A 20932-nucleotide genomic window follows, 5' to 3' on the forward strand; every position below is an offset into this window, starting at 1 on the left:
GCGCAGCAGAGAGCAATCGGGGTGATGAACTGCAGCTTGAGAAGAATAGGAGGTAACGGCGCCAGCGGCTCCGCTTACTGGGGGTGCTTTGAAGATTGCGATTGCGGTAAAGGTAGAATCGCCGGGTGGTCAATAACCTTAGCAGGCTCTCTATGGACAAACCGGCTGACTTTTACCGACATAGGCAAAAAATCATCATTGGAGACTGTAGGGAAGTTTTGCTCCGGAACTCCCAATTTAAAATTGACGAACTTAAGGGCGTTAATGTCAGCATCCTTTTTGATCAGCCTAGCACAGGCTAAATCACTGGGCTCCACGTTCAGCTTATCTGCGACAAACTTGCACAGTGCATCTGGTTGAGTAGACGTCGCGAATTTACCCACATGAAGGTATTTCAAGGTGGGAAGCACTTAAAGTTGTGCGCAACTGGGTGCTTGTCCCACAATGCGCCTATTAGGGTTGATCCGCTTCTTCTTCGGGACAGCCCCCTTAGATGCCGTTGGGGCCTGCCCCAGAGTAGCCTTTATGCTCCCAGTGCTGGTGGGCATAGCAGGGGGAGCAACAACATGCACTCCAGCCGAGGAGGCGCGTCCAGCGGGCACAGCCGCTCCATTTACCAGGGCAAGGTCAACTTTGGCATTAAGGCTTTCGAAGCGGGACTCCAGATCTAGAACTTTATGATTTAGCTCATCAATTTTGGAATGCGAATCATTTCCAATGACGCAGCTATCACATTGCCACATTAAGTTCGGAATGTTAATAAGTAGTTTTATAGCCTCCGAGGGCAAATCAACACAAGCGGTGTGATAGGCACGCCGGCAGATCGACGCGCACCGAACGGCCTCACACCCACGAAGTTGGGTAGCAGTAACTTCTGCACTGCACTCGGTGCAAACGAGAGGCGACATGAGCGAAAAAGTAGACGTCCGAACTCAAAGAAAGCTAGATGAAGACTGTTGACTGTTTTACCGTAATGTTATTCGAGCTTTGCCAGAAAGATGGGAAAAAGTTGTGACTAGTGATGGGCAATACTTCGAATAATTCATTTGTAACCATTTCCTTATAATAAAATTGCAAAATTAAATAAAAACCAGAAAGGAAAGATAACTTCGGGCGGAGCCGAAGTTGATACACCCTTGCTGTTAAAACCGGATATATTTCGAAAACATCGGATATAGTTATCCGATCCCTATCCCTATCCCTCAAAGTATCAAGCTTCTATCTTCAAGAATACAAAAGTTGGTATTCTTACCAAAAACCATTTCCGATCGTTCAGTTATATGGCAGCTATAGGATATAGTCGGCCGATTCCTATAAAATTTACTAGGTTGGGTTAACTGGCCAAAAATTTTATCTGTACTAAGTTTTCTTTCTTCAAAATCACGGAAGTTGGGTCATTTCCGATCGTTCAGTTATATGGCAGCTATAGGATATAGTCGGCCGATCCTTACGAAATTTAACATGTATTATTTTGTCAAAATTTGTATTATTTTCATGTTAAATTTGAACTCTCCAACTCTAAAAACACCAAAGTTATACCATTTCCGATCAATCACTTATATGGAAGCTATAGGATATAGTCGGCCGATCCCGGTCGCTCCGACTTATATACTGCGTGCTAAGGAAAGAAAGGTGGGTGCAAAGTTTCAAGTCGATAGCTTTAAAACTGAGAGACTAGTTTGCGTAGAAACAGACAGACGGACGGACGGACAGACGGACATGCTTATATCGACTCAGGAAGTGATCCTGATTAAGAATATATATACTTTATAGGGTCGGAGATGTCTCGTTCACTGCGTTGCACACTTTTGGACAAAAATTATACCCTCTGTAAGGGTATAAATACAGCGAGAACTTAGCTGCGCACCTAATACATCCGAATGGAATAGAATGAATGACTGCAAGATACACAACGAATTCAGTAAGAGGGAGTGACAGAGTAAGAGAACATTCCAACTCATGGGCATTCTCTTGCTTTGAAACCGAGTGAGCTGGGGTGGGAAGTAAGAAGAGTGCTTTTGGAATGAGGAATGCAGCCGAATGTCTCGAAATGATTTATCACACTCTATGCATAAATTTATTTTCTTCTTTTGAGCAAAACGCTTTTGGCCTTTGTGTCAGGGTACAACCCATTTGGTCGTTGTGTCGAGGTACAGCATTTAAAAGATGATCTGGATGAGGAGGCATCCTTGAATCTCGTTCGTCATCCCGGAACTCATACGGGGCGCATGTTACAGTTGAACTTTTCGGATAATTCCCGAAGAGTTGCAACGGATCCCGGCTCGACTACCCTTACCTTCAGGATCTCGTTGATGTGAGCCTGGAGCCTGGATTAACTGTCGTTTACTAAAACGGTTATGCAAAAAATCAAGCGGAACATCGTATCGTCAGTAATATCCAGCGCTATTACAGTCTCCAGGCTGACTCCCAGGCATGAAATGAGGCACCTGAGCTTCTCCATCAAGCTTCTCCAGCTTCTTCTCCTTCTGGTCAACTGAGAATGGCTGTCAATCGTCGTCCTAAACAGGGCGCAAAAGACGGCCACTCGGCATAGCCACCGCTAAACGTTGTCATCGGAAACGGAGGCAATGAGGGAGCAGACCTGTATGGAATGGGTGAAATACCAGCACCACTGGTACTATCCAAAACCATAGAGTGGGCAGCAATTTTCATGGAGCGCTTGACAACTTCCACCTGGATGTCGACGTGCACGTTCGGGGCCAGCTGAGAGAATTTCCAATATAAAACACTTCCGATTATGCTATAATGTAGCTGCTCCAATTCCTCCTGAAGTGAATCGATCACGCAGACGCTTCTCCATTGACTCAAGGGTCAGCCTTAACCTTCTGATGCAGGACCTCCATTTCTTGACAGATCAAATTTGCTCGTCTCGGCAAAATCCTTTCCCTGCTTGCAGCAGCAGATCCAGAGGCTTCAGCCTCAGACTCCATTACGTAATTTAAGTGCAAGGTTATAACAAAATAAAAATTTCCGTGGCACTTTTAAACTGATCACAATAATCAAAACGGGATGCAATCACGTCGGGGTCACCAAAATGTTACAGAATTATTAGGTTTTAATTGCTTCGAAATAAATAAAAACGTTGCAGTTCCATTTTCAATATTTATTAAGGGTCCAAATTTATCTCAAAATGCGCTCCAAACAATGCCGAATACACAAGTAAGTGAAGCTTAGCAAGAAAGCTCCGAGCTATGCAGCTATCTATTGCTACGTGGGCAAGAGGCGACGCGGGATAGACACACACAAATACATGACGAGCTAGTGTGGATCACTTCAACAAAGCTCCAAAAAGTGCATGTTCAAAACAAAACAAAAATAGAAAATGCTAATAAACCCGCCGCTGCTCATCCGTTTTTAAAATCTTTTAGACTATTCCTCCTCGTCTTTGTCTGCTTGACTTAACATATAGTATGACATTATTCGATGAATACAGTGAAAATACCGCAAGACATTTTAGACAAGTTGTATCACTGCAAACCAAGGACTTTATCAAATCGTTTAAAATCTCCAATCATGTCCAAAATAGATTATTACTTCCCGTCTTAACTCCCGTGTAACTGTCCGCCTTCCTAAGAAATAATTAAAAAACTTTGTTATTCAACTTTAAGAAAAATGTTAACGGATTCGTCGTGTTTATATTGGATTGGTTATTAATTTGAATTTAATGGTAAATTGAATATTTTGTTAAATTGAATTGTATTTTTTAGTTGAATTGTTAGTTATCTAAATCAAGTATAGGGCGCTTAGGGCGGAGCGGGAGTGAAAGCTCATATTCTCTCTTGTGGGAATTCGCCCCGCTTCGCCGCAATAATTTGGCGTACATACAAATATATGCAGCGGTAAAATTCTCCTTTTCGCTTTAACCGTCCGCTGCTATATATATGTATGTACATATGTATATGTATTAGTTTGGCGCATTTTATTTTACCGGGACGCCAAGTGACGCGCTACCCTACAAATTGGTTGGGTTATACTTCTTTTTCGGTGTCATTGGCAACCAACTATTTTATTGGATACTCAGTGACTCGACTATCAACATTATTCGACTTCGATTCGATTCGATTAATTAATTATTTGTTTTCATTTTTTTGCTAAATATTAATTAATTATTTTTTCGTTTTTCGCCAGATATTAAATTAAATATCTTCTTTCGTTTTGTCGCCATTGTTACTTAATTTAATTAATTAAATAATTAAAATAAAAATGTTTATTTTTAACTAATTAAATTTAAATAAAATAAAAAATTTATTTAAAAATAATAAATTTTAAATCGTTGTTTTCTGTTTATTAAAAATAAATAAAATCAGATAATGGATAATAACGATAGTCGGCCGATCGGTATGAAATTTAGAAGGTCGGATCAACTGACTAAAAGTAGAATCTGTACGAGGTTCCAGCTTTCCATCTTCAAAAACACGGAAGATGGCTCATTTCCGATTGTTTAGTTATATGGCAGCTATAGGATATAGTCGACCGATTCTTATGAAATTTGGTGGGTCCTATTATTTTGCCAAACAAAGCACTCATGCAAACTTTAAAAACACCAAAGTTGAAGCATTTCCGAACAATCAGTTATGTGGCAGCTATAGGATATAGTCGGCCGATCCCGGCAAAGGAAAGAAAGGTTTGTGCAATGTTTCAAGTCAATAGCTTTAAAACTGAGAGACTAGTTCTCGTAGAAACAGACAGGCAGTTGGACATGGTCATATAAACTCAGGAGGTGATCCTGATCAAGAATATATATACTTTATAGGGTCGAAAATGTCTTCTTCACTGCGTTGCACTTTTGGACAAAATTATAATACCTTCTGCAAGGGTATAATAAACGTTAGAATGTTAAATGTTAAATATTAAATGTTAGAGTAACAAGCATCGCCGTTTAGAGGAACGTTTGGAAGCTGTTTCAGTTCCTTTTGTAAAAACCGTGCTAGAGTGCAGGCTTCATGTTTTAAGTGAGACAATTCTTAAGGAAAATGAGTTGCATGACCAAATCGAGCAATTAGATGAGGAAGATGAATTTGGAGCCGAGTTAGAAGAATTATAAATAACGACTAAGGCAAGGGTGATGTCTTTATTAAATGGCTGCACTGTAGCTGAAAAGTCCCCACAAGCTACTGCAATTTCTGCAGTCCCAACTCGAGATCGACTTCCCAGTTTGGCATTGCCAAAATTCTATGGAAACTATTCAGAGCTTAAAAATTTTATGAGTGTTTTTGCGACATTAGTAGACAAGGATGTGAACATTCCTGTTATCGAGAAATTTAACCATTTAATTTCTTGCCTCTCTGGTGAAGCCTTAGGAATTATCAAGGCATTCCAAGTCACCGAGAGTAATTATGACAAAGCTATTGCTAGTCTGAAAAAAATTTACGATAACGAAAGTCTCATCGAACTAAATAAGCAAATTATTCATTGTTCCGGAAGTTTCCAGCCGTCTGCGTTGTCGTTGAGAGGTCTCATCGACACAGCTTCATCGATTTACGAAGTTTAAATCGACTAGATGTCAATTTTGTGGAACTTCAAACTTCTGCACGGATTTACTGTAACCGAAAATATTGTAGCGTCACCACCAAATGAAAATCCTCCTTCAGCGCTGCATCTTAACGGTCCTTCTACGTCACATGCTTTGCATGCGTCATCCCTAGAAAGGGCTTTGTTAGCGATGTCGATCGTAAGCGTTAAAACTGAAAATGGCGAGCACATATTGGCCCGAGCATTACTTAACTCTGGCTCAGAAATGAACCATATTACTGAAGATCTTGCTCAACGCTTACAGATCCGTAAAGCAGAATCGTGTATCAACTTGCTTGAAATTGGTCAAGCTAATTCACAGGTTAAGAAAAAGAAACACACTGTAGTGAAGTCAACAATTAATAGTAATGAGTTTCCATTAGACTTTTTGATTTTATTTGGTCACCTAAACAAGAGTTATGTAAGGAACATTATCAGAAAAATACAGTTGTTCTGCCTTTAGGTCGATTTGAAGTCAGGCTTCCATTTAAATCGGATCCAAGCGTTTTGGGAAACTCGTTCGGGGTAGCCAAATGCTGATGTTTTTGCTACTCCACACTATGTCATACCCCATCAGTGTGTCTTACGGCCACAAAGCACATCGACCAAACTACGAGTCGTGTTTGATGGGTCATGTAAAACATCAACACAGAAGTGCCCAAACGATCTATTGATGGTTGCTTCTACAATCCAGGAAGAGTTGTATTCAACTCTTCTTCTGTTCCGGCTAAACAGATTCGCTCTGATAGCTAACGTAAAAAATATGTATCGCCAAGTAATGGTAAATGAAGCCGATAGGCGATACCAGTTGATAGTGTGGAGGAAAGACACATCAGAGTCCTTGAAACTATGCAAGCTCAACACAGTTACATATGGCACCGCGCCAGCCTAATTCCTGGCCATAAGATGTTTGAAGAGTGTTGTTGAATGAGTGAATCATGAGTGTTGAGTGAATCTATGAAAAATAGATTCCCTCGTGCTGCCGAAGTTATTGGGTCCGACTTTTACGTCGACGGCATGTTAACGGGTGCTGATTGCATTGAGGAGCTAAAGACTATTAAGTATGAAGTTACTCAGGTTCTTCAAAACGTTGGGTTTAAATCGAGCAAGTGGTTTTCAAACTCGCCTGAAGTTACTACATCCGAGAGCACGGTTAAGCCAATAACACTTTCGGACACAGAACTGACTAAAGCATTAGGAATCGCTTGGGTTCCTAAAGAAGATGTGTTTAAATTTTAAATTTATGCTTCAGTCGTGAACCAAAGGGCGGCCAAGCGGAACATCCTTTTGGTGGCATCGAAGCTGTTTGACCTCTTGGCCTATTAAGCCCTATACTTATAAAAGGAAAGATTCCATTGAAGGAACTTTGGCTAAATAAGCTAGATTGGGATGAGTCAATTCCACTGTACTTGGAAACAGCGTGGAACAAAATACAAATTGCCTTATCGCAATTAGAGGACATCTCAATTCCGAGATTCGTGTTTACCGAGCCGATGTCATCTATTCAAATTCATGCCTTTTCTGACGCATTGATAAGAGCCTATGGAGCCGGCGTCTATATTCGTTGCGAATCTGCAGAATTCAAGTTTCGTTATTGACTGCAAAGGCTAAAGTAGCGCCGCTCAAGGCAAAGACGCTCCCCCGTCTTGAGTTATGTGCCGCTCACTTTCTCGCAGATCTCTGCCGTAATATAAAGCCTCTAATAAAAGTTCCGATTGAACGAACTGTATTTTGGTTGGATTCAGAAGAAACTCTTTTGGATTCGTTCCCATCCATCGTCCTGGGTTAATGCTGATTTATTAGTGGGGTCTGGCGACATGAAAGTGACAAGGCGGGAGTTGAGAATTTCCTCTATTTCAACCTTTATTGTGTTGAGTTCTTCGAATGTTAAGGAAGCAGTGAAGGTGAGTAATACTTGAAGCCGTTTTGCGGATTTCACCCACCTTTACATAAACCACCAAATGATGGTGCTCGTTGGAGTGCTGGACCAATAGACTCTACAAAAGCTAAATCCGTTTTTACATGAATCCTTCTTCTTTTCGTTGTTGCGGGCTGGGGGGGGTGACTAGCTAATACTCCTACATCGTTCAAGGGCAACTTTCCAGTATTTTTCCGATAATCCACGAGTCCACGAGTATTTGTGAGTCTTTTGCGACAGCGCATATTGGTCGTAAATGCGCAGGAAGTCTACAGTCAGATAGTACGGTCATGCATACGCTGCTTTAAATGCAAGCCTCTGACTCAAAAATGGGCGATTAATTCTAAGATAGAATTCGTGCTCTCCGCCCATTCTCCATATGTGGTGTTGATTTTTGTGGCCCTATTGATACGACATTAAAAATTCGTAGTAGGCCACCCTATAAGTCCTACATTGCCTTATTTGTTTGTTTTGCGGCAAGGCAGTTAATTTAGAAGAATTTTCCGACCTTTCAACTGATTCCTTTTTGTTGGCTTTTCAAAGGTGCGTTGGGCGCCGAGTATGTCCGCAGTCGCCACTTCCCAGAGCTTCGTTGGAATATCGAGGAAGAGGTCGACGACGTCACACAATATGCATCAAGAAACGCATGCGTTTATACCGTCGTGGGCTCCGCACATGGGCGGATTATGGGAGGCAGGTGTGAAGTCTGCAAAACACCTACTTCTACAAGCGGTAGGGAACGCAAAGCTGACCGCGGCCTGCAGACTGTCCTCGTTGTAGTCGAGGCCGTCCTAAACTTAAGATCCCTGGGCTCTCTGAGTCAGGACACTAGCGACGGCGACGCGCTTACTCCCGGACACCTATTGAAGCACCAAAGGTGCTTGCGGCGATGGCGACTTGTCTCGACAATCAAGCAAACGTTTTGGCAGCGATGGTCCCGGAAATACGTCTTGGACCTACAGACGCGGTCGAAGTGGCAGCACCAAGAGGACGACATCCGGACGGGCGAGCAGGTCCTGATCGCAGAGGATCGTCAGCCGGCAGAACAGCGGCTCACCGGAAGGGTCGGAGCAACGCGCAGACGGAAGGGTCAGGGTCGCCGTCGTCTAGCTCTGTAGCGGAGTATGGCGCGGCACAAGCTGGCGCGGCTGCCAGTTAGTTGAAGTCGGATGGAGGCCTTCAACTTGTTGAATAATTTGAATTTATTGTTAAATTAAATAGTATTTTTTAAATAAATAATTTTATTTTTTAATTAAATAGAATTTTTAATTATCTAAATCTAGTATAAGATAGCTTTTACCCTTGAGCGAATTCGCCCCGATATGCGGCAATAGATAAGTTAGGCTTAAGATCGAATTATAACGTCGAAGAGGCCACTCGTTATCGTTTTCGTTTTGATATTTTAGCAGCTACCATTATTATTATTATACCCTTGCAGAGGGTATTATAATTTTGGTCAAAAGTGTGCAACGCAGTGAAGGAGACATCTCCGACCCTATAAAGTATATATATTCTTGATCAGGATCACCTACTGAGTTGATATGAGCATGTCCGTCTGTCCGTCTGTCTGTCCGTCTGTCTGTTTCTACGCGAACTAGTCTCTCAGTTTTAAAGCTATCGTCTTGAAACTTTGCACACACCCTTCTTTGCACGCAGTATATAAGTCGGAACGGCCCGGATCGGCTGACTATATCCTATAGCTGCCATATAACTGATTGATCGGAAATGGTATAACTTTTGTGTTTTTAGAGCTAGAGAGTTCAAATTTGACATGAAACATTACGTCATGCCAAATTTCGTAAGGATCGGCCGACTATATCCTATAGCTGCCATATAACTGAACGATCGGAAATGACCCAACTTTTGTGTTTTTGAAGATAGAAAGCTGGAATTTAATACAGATTCTATTTTTGGTCAGTTAATCCAACCAACCAAATTTCATTAGGATCGGCCGACTATATCTCATAGCTGCCATATAACTGAACGATCGGAAATGGTATTTGGTAGAAATATCAACTTTCGTATTTTCGAAGATAGAAGTTTGGGACTTTTTTTAGATTTTGTATTGTAATAAATTGGATTATATATTCCTATTCAGATAAGGATCGGCCAACTATATCCGATGTTTGCGATATATATCCGGTTTTAACTGCAAGGGTATATAAACTTCAGCTCCGCCCGAAGTTAGCTTTCCTTTCTTGTTTTTTTATCGTTTATTGTGAGAGATAAAATAATCTCCTTCAACACAAAGTGTTTGGTGCTTTGCATTCTATTTCAATATTTAATTTATTATTCGAATCCAATTAAATGCCAATTGACTAAGAATTGAAAAATACCCTCTATCTTACTCAAGAAAAATTAATTCTGAAAGGAATATGGTTTATCTTCAGCCAACCAATGAACTTTAAAATTGAAAACTCCTTATGTTACTTTTTTTGATGACTCCATGATCTTATCTCTTCTTCTGTCAATATTTCAGCTCTTAAAGGGGATCTACAGAATTACAATGTCTTATATACCGAAGTATATAAATTAGTTTATGGATCTTCTTCCAGCATAACTAAGGAAAAGGAAAATAATAAAATCAGCATCTTCACTGATATAATAGCTGCTCAGCTGCTATAATATATAGAGTTATGTTCTTCGTACTGACTCAAATGGACCGATGTGCAAAAAGTTCTTAGATCTACACACAACCTTTACAATCAAAACAATCGTCTCCCCAAATTCGATATGTAATTTTAATATGGGTACCAGGACACAATAATACAGCAGACTTCGCTGCTAAAAATCTCAAAATTTCTTCAAATTCTTTAAAATTTACAAAAATTTCGAAAATTACATAAATTTTATTAAGGGGGGATATCTGAATAACTGGGGGAAAAAATGGGGGTTTTATCGAACTTTTTTTGGCGAAAGAAAGAAAAGTCAATCGAAAATTTGTAAACTAAGTTTTAGATGTAGATGAAGATGTTGTATATAATATTAGATGCAAACTGCACGATAGTTTTTTTTTTAATAAATCGAAAACAAAATGGTGGCTATGCATTTCTGCGTCATTACTCATTACTGCGTCATTACCTTATTACTCCCCATACCTAGTATTTTTACCCCATACCAAATAGCATTTTCAATCGTTCAGTTATATGTCAGCTATAAGATATAAGAATTTGGATCAACTGACCGAAAATAGGCTCTGTACGAAGTACCAGCTTTCTATCTCTAAAAACACGAAAGTTGAGTTTTCCGATCGTTCAGTTATATGGCAGCTATAGGATATAGTTGGCCGATCCTTACGAAATTTGGCTTGCTTGGTAATATTTAGCCAAAAAAAAGCTCTTGTGCAAAATTTGAACTCTCTAAAAACATCAAAGTTATACATTTCCGATCAATCAGTTATATGGCAGCTATAAAATATATTCGGCCCATCCTTATAAAATTGGGTAAGTCGATTGGTGATTGGCCAAATTAAAACCCAGGGGGCAAGTTAAAATGCTTTACTAAAGTCTGTGTAAATAAAATCAATTTGGAATCTAATTCGGAAGCCATTTATGACAAAGGATGTCAACTCCAATCAAAGGTGCAGCTAAGAAGAGAGCAGGTACCGCTCTCTCTCCCAAGGTCAGCAAAGAGAAGACAAGCTATACCGCAAAATCTGGAAACCGCTTCATAACCCTAAGCGACGAGGAAGCAATGGACGCCGGGCCTTCTACTTCGCAAGCCGCAATAAACCGCGCCATAACAAAGTGCGACGCAACTTTGCTGCCGAAAAAATTCAACAATTCAGGACAAGCCCAAGCAACAGCACCGCAAGCAGCTCGATCTCCCAAGATCCCAAGGATTATGGTTCCTGAAGTGATTAGCTACTCTGCCTTCTGCAGAAAGCTGGATGCTCTGCAGAAAGCTGGATGCACAAAGCGCTGAACTCAGGTGACTGTGCCATTCAGTGCAACTCCTCCGACGCCTACAGGCTTGTTGCCAGACACTTCTGCGAAAAAGGAACTGTTTTCCACCACCACCAGCTGCCAGAAGATCGACCCTTTCGCATGGTAATGAGGAACATTCATCATGATGTCCCATCGGAGGATATTATTGAGTGCCAGCAGGAAGAGGGTCCCTGCGTTCTGCGCATCTATACCCCTCGCAATAAGGTAACACAGCTTCCGCTTAACATGAGGTTTGTGGACATCAAGAAGGTTGACAACAAAAAGCTTTTTAAGAACATCTCTGCTGTTTGCAGACACATAGTGACCTGGAAGAAGCCACGCCAACAATCTGGTCCCGTACAATGCAATAGATGTCAGGAATACGGACATACAAAAGCATACGGCACACGGCATTACATCTGCAGAGAATGCGGAGAAAACCACCCTACCCTGGAGTGCAAGCTTGGGAAAGACGACTCTAGGTGCTGCTTTCACTGCGGCAGCTCTCACGCGGCCAACTTTAGAGGATGCCGCAAATATCTGCAAGTCGCATTTAAGCAAAATACTCAATCAAGGCTCACAGCAGCCACAGAATCGAACACGTTTCCTTCAACCAATCTCTCACCCAACGTTGGTAAGGAATCATTTGCAAGTGTAGCCAGAAAAAACCTACCTATCATTCACAAAGTGATGGAAAATACTCCCCCTATCCTGCAGACGCGTCCACCCTCCTCTACCCTCCGCAATGGGAGCGCTTAAAATAGCATGCTGGAACCCCAATGGGATAAGCTCGAAAACAAACGAGATCATTGCATTCATAGAGCTTTATAGACATCCTTTTGTTGTCAGAAGTCCGTCTCTGTACGCGGTCCACCCTCAGGATCCCTGGATTCACTTTGCACAAAGCCGATCATCTGGATGACCGGAGACATGGGGGCGCAGCGATCTTCGTCAAGTCAGCCATAGCCCATCAACATCAACTCTTTCACTTTTTCGGAAGAGCACATACAAGCCGTCTCCATCGAGATATCTACAAGAAGAGGGAGGTTTAACGTTGCTTCGGTGTACTGCCCCCTTGCTTTCAGGTGGACGGAAGCAGACTTCACGACTTTCCTCTCCAATCTCGGAGATAAGTTTCTTGCTGCAGGTGACTGGAATGCCAAACACAGATGGTGGGGCAACTACAGGATGTGTGCCAGAGGCCGGACCCTCAGCTCTGTCCTGGCCAATGTCAATGTCGACATTGTGGCAACTGGAGAACCTCATGCTACCCTATCGTGCAAACGCCACCCCCAGTGCAATTGACTTTGGTATCTCAAAAGGATTCAGACAACAGCATGTCTCTGTCAGAGCACTCACCGAGCTATCTTCCGACCACCTCCCGTTGCTCTTCATAATAAACCAAGAAGCTCAATTCCATAAAGGAGTCCCCAAAATGCTACCTGCGCACGCAAACGTTGCCACTTTTAAGTCCTACATCAATGCTTACACCTTGCTCAACACACCAATAGCAACCTGCAGCGATCTGGATGCATACGTAGATAGCTTCACCTCCACAATTACTCAAGCCGCCCACAATTAGAGAGCTACGCCACCTCAGCGCCAATCTGGTCACCCACCTAATAGAAGGGCACCAATACTAACCCCGGAGGCAAGGGCACTCCTGGATCCAAAAAGGCACCTCAGAAGGCAATTCATTGTGTCAGGCGATCCTGCAACTAAGCAGCGTCTATCTAGCATTACTAATAGACTGCGCAGGTTGCTAGCGAAAACCCGCCAAAAGAACATCGATACCCTGCTGGAGGGAGCTGGCCCGGACAACTGCAGCGATTTTTGGATATGGAAGCTAACAAGAGGAATTAAAAGACAGCCGCTTGTACAATCCCCAATACAAAGCCACACTGGACGCCGCAAGAAGTCACGCTGCAGTTAAAGGCGCATAATTTAAAAAAGACTCTTGGACCCGATGGCATCGACAATCGAGCGGCCAAGGTTCTTCCACCCAAAGGAGTGCAAGCGCTGGTGAAAATTTTCAACGCCAAAGTTTCCCGAAAGTGTTCGAGCGGATTCTACTCAGCCGACTGTTGGAGCTACCACAAGTAGAAGGCAACATCAGTTCGGCTTCAGAAAATCCCATGGCTGCCCAGAACAAGTCCATCGCCTGGTCAACCTTTACACCCATGGACTAGAGCATAAACTGCACACTGTAGGCGTCTGCCTCGACGTTAAGCAAGCCTTTGACAAGGTGTGGCACGAGGGCCTTCTTTACAAAATCAAGGAACTTCTCCCTACGCCCTATTTCGCCATCCTGAGGTCCTTCATTGCCGATCGAACCTTCGTTGTAGCAGTAAGGGACTCACGATCCAGCTTGGCACACATTCACGCAGGAGTGCCCCAAGGAAGTGTACTTGGTCCGTTCCTATACACGATGTACACGAGTGATATGCCAGTTCCGTCGCCCACCACAGACGCTCGTATACTTCTGGCTACTTACGCCGACGACACGGCCCTGCTTGCATCCCACTCGTCTCAGCTGTCAGCCTCAGCTGTTGTTCAGGACTGGCTGAATGCGATGGAGCGCTGGACCAAGCAACGGAACATTGCCATAAATTGCAGCAAGTCGGCATGCGTCACTTTTTCCCAAAGACTTGTGATCGACATCGTACATACCTTCAATGGTGACACTATTAAAAACGCCACCTCTCACTGCTACTTAGGTGTACACCTAGATCACAGGCTCATATGGAACACCCACATAGCGGCGATCAAAGCCAAATGTGTTCGCAAACTACAAAAGCTCGACTGGCTCCTGGGATCCAAAAGCTTCCAGCTATCGACGAAAGTTTTGCTGCTCAAAGCAATCCTCACGCCAACCTGGACGTATGCAATCGAGGTATGGGGCACCGCATCCAAGCACCAGCTAAACAGGCTGAGTGTAGTGCAGGCACGTGCTGCTCGACGGGCATCCGGACTTTCCTGATATGTGACAAACCAGGCCATCCAAAACGACCTACGCCTTGTCCCGGTGGGCGACCTCCGAAACCAACACAGCCGACGGGCTAACGAGTCACCCAAATCCACTGGCTAGCAGGCTGGCCGACCCGCAAACTCTTAGGCGTTTAAAAAGATTTCACTCCAGCGATCTGTCTTCCCGTGTTGTTCAATAATAATGTAAACTAATGTAAATAACTGTAAATTATTGTATATAGTCTAGGCCCATATCCCATATGTACCATATTCACCCAATCTTCTAAGCGCCCGGTTATGTTCAAATGGTTCTGAACGATTCCCGCGACTACAATAAAATTTAACTTGTCTTAAAAAAAAAAAAGGTAGATCCCTGGCGGAATATAAATGTGAGGCGTGTTACGATAGATAGTAAAACTGCTTCCGCGGCATCCGAAGTTGCAGAACAGATAGTTAAGGTGGGTGTTGAATCTCTGTTAGGTCATTCGGAAATCATGTGCCTATTGTGCTTTTTTTTCTACTTTGACACTCGAGTTAAGCGGACGAAAATCATAGAATTAAGGCTTGATTATAAATTATACGACTTTTAATTTCCTAGGAATTTAAAGTGCTTTTCACTGCTATAATGGGTACCGACAGTACCACCGTAAGCACTCGCTGCCCTTGGCTCTACCGGCTTGTCTGTTGGGAATGAAGAAAACAAATAAACGATCATCAGCATCTACACGGGAGTCTTTACTGGGGCGGCGCTACAAATTCCGAAGACTCGCAACATTGTTGTTTGGTCATTGATAGTTTTCAATGCCGGAAAATGAAAAGCAGAATTTAATTATTGTACGTTGTATATTGCCGTGTGGCTAGCGGCGAAGAATTCTACCACAGTTCGTCATAGCTTGTCGTAGGAGGCGACTAACATGGCAGGGCGCCCCATCTGAGCTTGTCGGAGCTAAAGGGGTGGGTCACCGAGCCCACAATCTTCGGTGCCACGGGTTGGATAGTGTGTCCAAGACACTACCATTCAGGTAGGCCCCCTTGTGGGAGTATCGTGGTGGCTGTGGTTGATAACCATATCGCGGGTAGAGTCCTCAGACTCGACATGGAGTTGCGTTATACAACTCGGGTGCTGTGACCCATAGATCAGCAGAGGTGATAGATACACTTCGCCTCTTATCCAGAGGGAGTAGGCTGCCCGGCAAGCACTTACATGAAAGGTACCAGGCTGGTCGCTATGTACATAGCTATAGCTTCTAGTCTGGGGCGCTGGCAGGCGTACCATCCGTGCCCATGCACTATATATGTACCTCTTGTGGGTATATTCGAGTGCCGTGGTCGTAATCCCTTCAGTGTCGAATACGCCACGTAAAACAAGTTCGGAGAGATCCGAGATGCTCATTGTACGTTATATATTATTTATACTGCAGGCAGATGAAACTGGGATCAAAAATTGTGATCATCCAGTTTATGGTGCTAAGCAGTGACTAATAATATGGACAGAAAGTGCGGCCCAAGTAGACATACGCGAAGCTAAAGCTCTCGATAGCGGAGAGGGTGGCCCGACATAAGGATTGCGAAGCTAAAGCTCTCTTAAAATAGGCCCGTTGAAGTCGAGCGGCCAAGAAAAAGTCGGCTTGCGACCAACTAAGGCGATATATCCATACTTTAGCTTTATAAATAAACTATAACTAATTTAGCGGCTGCTGTCTGACTCAACAATAGTGTATATCGCTTTTTGTTTTCATATAAATTTAGAATTTATAGAATTCATACATTTAATTAAGTGGTAGTACCTATCCATACCACCTATCCATACCACCTGTATATATACATAACTCACAACTTTGGCTTGGTTCTTCATAAACACTTTTTCTGAAAAGGTACTACAAAAATATAATTTTTTTATAGGTAGTAAGACTTAAACTACTGCAGTATTATAAAAGTCTTAAAGCCAAATCGTCAAAATCTTTTGATTGTGGGAAGGAAATTTAACCAAATGAAAATTTGAAATTTTATTTTTTATATGTATTTGGGCCCTTTTAAGCATTTAGATATATATAAAATGTTTATCAAATTTTTGTTTCTATTTTTAGGATTACTGCTGTATGTGGAGATTTTTACATCGGAGGCAGACAGTTCATTTCTTTAAGCGATCTCGTAGGCTATTACACATCGTGTAGTGATTTACTAAAACGTGAAAGGTTGGTTATACCAGTAGCACCGCCAGAACCAGTCAATGACAAAAAGCGTGTCGTCGCTATTTTACCTTACACAAAAATGCCAGAGACCGATGAACTGAGCTTTCAAAAAGGTGATATTTTTTTTGTACACAATGACATGGGCGATGGATGGTTATGGGTTACCGCTCATCGTACTGGAGAGCAGGGAATGATTTTCCGAGAACTTGTAGATGATTTGGATGTTTCAATTGATCCAAATACAGTGTTTCCCTGGTTTCATCCAAATTGTACAAAAAACGAAGCTGTGGACATGTTGGTTAAAGGTAAGTTTAAAATAGTATACACACAAGAAAGGAAAGTTAATAATCAATCCACCTCAAAAATTTTGGAATTTTATTTCTTCAAAATATGTGACAACTTTTCTGTTTTAAATTTTTTTTGGTTGACCTGTTTCTAGAAATGCCCATGTAAAATGTATTTCAACAAGTTATGTTAAAATATAAAAAGGGAGTGTAAGCCTAATCAATGGGTCTAAAGAGGTTTCGGTGACGTGAGCTTAGTATAGACACTAACCATACAGCATATAGACAACCCATTTCATACAACGAAAATGGACGCAAAAATTTCTAGCGATAGGCCCCAGAGCGAAATCTTACTCTCTTTCATACGCTCATATTCTCATTAAATTCTTTCTGTTTCTTAGTCTCTGAAACGAGCGCGATAAAGAAGGTTGGTCTGCGCTTGGATTGATATTTGTATGTATGCATTTCACACGTTCACATACACGGGTGTATGTGTGCGTGCGATTTCGTTTCGAAGCCAGCGCACAAAATTTTGATTATTCTAACTTTTTAGGCTTGCTACCCTAAAAAAATTCGGGTATTCGTTATTTGGTGAGATGACGAAAGAAATTATATTATTTGTTATATTTTAATATTTCAGCATACATTTTACATTTATTCAGGAATAAGATTAAGTGTTAGCAGTAAAATGTTTTGCATGAATATATTTTTACGAATCGTTAAAAATCAATATGCTGAGATAGGAACATGGTATATTTTAGACGGAGTCACTTAAAACGTAGATTGCTTTTAAGTTTTTGTTGTTATGCATGTCAATTGTGCTGCATACCCTAACGGTGGCGTACCCTCACCCTACCGGACGAGGGGACCGGACAGCAACAAAAATAATTTAAAAATTTTATTTTTTTTTTGGAACACTGGCTATTATTTTTTTTTTTCTTTTAAGGGGAGGGTAAGGTCAAATCGTGCGAAAAAAGCCATGTTTTTGTGATTTTTTTCCTGACGACACAGTTAAAATTTATTTATTCAACCAACGGTATATTAAAGTGTGACATTAGAAGAATGTTTAATAAAAATTTTACAAAAAAATATTTTAAAATATGGCAATGGTAGCAATTGTCCGGACGTGTCGCCAAAAAAAGTTGAATTGCGGTGCCCCTCATAACTCGGTGCTGGATCATTTGCAATCAAAAACTGAAAATTCATTCGTTAGATAATAGTTCGCCCCAGGTAACGCTGTAAAGGTTTTTTGAAAATTGCAATTTTTTAATTTTTTCGAAGACTTTGAAGTGAAAAACTTAATTTTTCGGGAAAATATCGGTTAATTTGACATTGCGAAATCAAAATTATGAACAAAAAAAAAAAAAAACTCGACAACGTTACCTCGTAAAATATGTACAGAAATAGTGTTTAAAATTTCAAAAGGATCGGTGCAGTAGTTTTGAAGTTATGAGGGGCACCGACTTTGAAAACGTGAGTTGTGGGAAAAACGCTTTGAAGTTTTAAGGGGTTATATACAGTTGTGATATATGAAAAAATCGATTTTTTTTTATTGCATATTCTTTAAGTATGTTCTATTGGGAATACTCTCACAAAAATTCATAACAATCGGAGAATTAGAACCGAAGCTGTAGCTATTTATAGCGCACTATCTGCATATAAAACTTGAACAAACTTGAAACTTTAAACGCGATTATCTCAGAATCTTTTTTTTGGGAAATTTCCTTTGCGGTGGACACGATTACTAAAAAACTACTAATCCGATCAACACCAAATTTTGACTTATTATTTATTATGATATTAGCTAGTCCGTGAACGAGGGATTTTCAATTTTTTTTGAAAACTCCTTTTTTAAAGCACAAAAAACGAAAATCTTATACCTTGAAAAAGTACATTTTTTGTTAAAAACGTCGCCATTTTTTTTGTAATCAAAATTTTTAAAAATCCCTCGTTCACGGACTAGACAACACAATACACTAACTAAACTTTTTTGAATTTTGGATTTCGGATAAACCGTTTTCGAGAAATCATGTCCACCGCAAGACACCATCGAAAAAAGACGATCCGGGAATTCGGCTATAACATTTTTGTTATGTAATATTTTTTTATGAAAAAATTTAATTAAGTACCCAGCAACATGTACTAAACAACGTCGGTGAAACATTTTTAATAAATATTTTCTATGGTGTCAAAAAAAATTCGATAAAAATCCATATTTTTGCGCGGTACAACTGTATATAACCCCTTAAACAAAAAAAAATCCAGTGTAAAACTTTTATAAGCAACTTCGTCAATAACTAATAACTTCGTCAATTTTACTTTAATTGACTTGAAATGGCGGACGAATTTTCAAAAAATTCGTGGATTTTCATTTTTGAAAATTCGTCCGCCATATTGAATTTGGGAAATCTGACTTTAGATTCGTAATCAGCGACCCCAAAAACCCCTAAGTACCCAGTTTCATGAAAATCCAAAAATTGTTCAAAAATTCGTCCGCCATATTGGATCCGCCATATTGAATTTTGAAAATCTGACTTCAAGTTCGTAATCAGCGACCCCAAAAATCCCTGGGTACCCAGTTTCATGAAAATCCAATAAATTAAAAATAAAGTCGCATACCTCCAAAAATGTAAAACTTTTTTTGAGGTTAGGAAGAAACGTACACGTGCAGGACCAAAACGGACTTCAGATTCGTGTTCAGCGGTCCAAAATACATGGGGATAGGGTACTCTGATCTCCCAACCCGGACACTTTTTTTTTTTTTGTGTGGCTGTGTAATTCATAAAAATTCATAACGATCGGAGCATTCGAACCGAAGTTGTAACTCAGAACACCGAACGCTAAACTACTCAAACTACTATTATACTACTATAATATACTCCAACGATCTGCGAGGAATTGAAGAAGAAGAAATCCTCGAAAGCCTAAAAAGGAGGAGAGCCAACCGAAACTGGACGAATAACCCTAACATTTGAAAAATTAGACCTACCGGATTAAATATATATAGGATACGAAAGAGTTCAAGTTCGCCCTTATATACCAGCCCCAATCCGATGTAACAACTTCTTACGTCTGGGTCACCTCCAAAAATTCTGCAAAAATACAGAGACCTGCTTTATATGCAGCCAACCTGCCCATATTGACATCATAAAGGGAGAAAAATGCGAGCGTGGAACATGCTGCATCAACTGCACCGAAAACAATATGCCGGACAATAAACACCATTCCAAAGACAGAAACTGCCCAGTTTTTCGTACCCATAAAGAAGTACAAGCCATCAAAACCCTCCAAAAAGTAGACACCAAATCGGCCTGGTCCATTTACAGGAAGAGAAACCAGCATGACGGATCCCTTTATGCATCGGTTGCAAGCTCAACGCAAAACAACATACCGAATCCACATCGATTATCACAGAATACCCCTTCGACATCAGCATCAACCTCCCACCGACAGTAAAAGACACCGACAGACCCATTATAAACAAGGAAGATGAAAATATGGTAATAGACTCAAGCGAAGAAAATATCAGTAAGGATTGGACAATTAGTAAAGTAAATATTCTCCCTAGAAACATAAGCAAAAAAACCGAAAGAAATCTGATTAACAAAGAAAAATCTAACAACACTATTATAACAAGATCTAAGTTTAAAAATATTGCTGAATTAAATAAGGACTAATCGTTAAATCTAAATAGTCACTAAATCTAGATACAAAAATGACACTTAAGGTATTAAAATGGAACATAAAAGGTTACATGAATAACTATAGAGAATTACAAACTCTTATAAAAAAAATATCATCCAAAAATAATAGCATACAAGAAACCCACATACAAACATTCACTTATATCCCCACCCAAATTAATTATATCCCAATTCACTATAACAGCCACTCTTCAAGATATGGTGGAGTCTCTCTGCTAATACACATATCAATACACTTTCATAATACTTCTGATAGTCCTATTTTTGATATTATTTCTACAAAAATAACTAGTCGACAATCACTCACAATCACCTCAGGATATATACCACCTCAAGTAAGCTTCAATTTTAACAACTTGTTGAATGAACTGCCGACTAATACCGACAACCTTATCTTAGGTGATTTCAA

At 40.8% G+C, this 20932-nt stretch overlaps 1 protein-coding gene across 5 annotated transcripts in view; it reads left to right on the forward strand.

The window, feature by feature from the left end:
* Nucleotides 1-20932, forward strand: part of vap (RAS p21 protein activator vap) — a 181580-nt gene that overhangs the window by 103426 nt on the left and 57222 nt on the right. For 3 of the 5 annotated variants that reach the window (XM_043211381.2, XM_043211382.2, XM_043211384.2), the window contains exon 5: nucleotides 16431-16840. In XM_043211381.2, coding sequence (XP_043067316.1) covers nucleotides 16431-16840 — 410 coding nt within the window. Of the gene's footprint in view, nucleotides 1-9929; nucleotides 10091-16430; nucleotides 16841-20932 lie in introns of those variants that run through there. The other 2 variants (XM_070279064.1, XM_043211386.2) reach the window with 2 other exon arrangements.

The sequence above is a fragment of the Drosophila bipectinata genome, chromosome XL (assembly GCF_030179905.1).
Source record: "Drosophila bipectinata strain 14024-0381.07 chromosome XL, DbipHiC1v2, whole genome shotgun sequence".
Lineage (NCBI taxonomy): Eukaryota > Metazoa > Arthropoda > Insecta > Diptera > Drosophilidae > Drosophila > Drosophila bipectinata.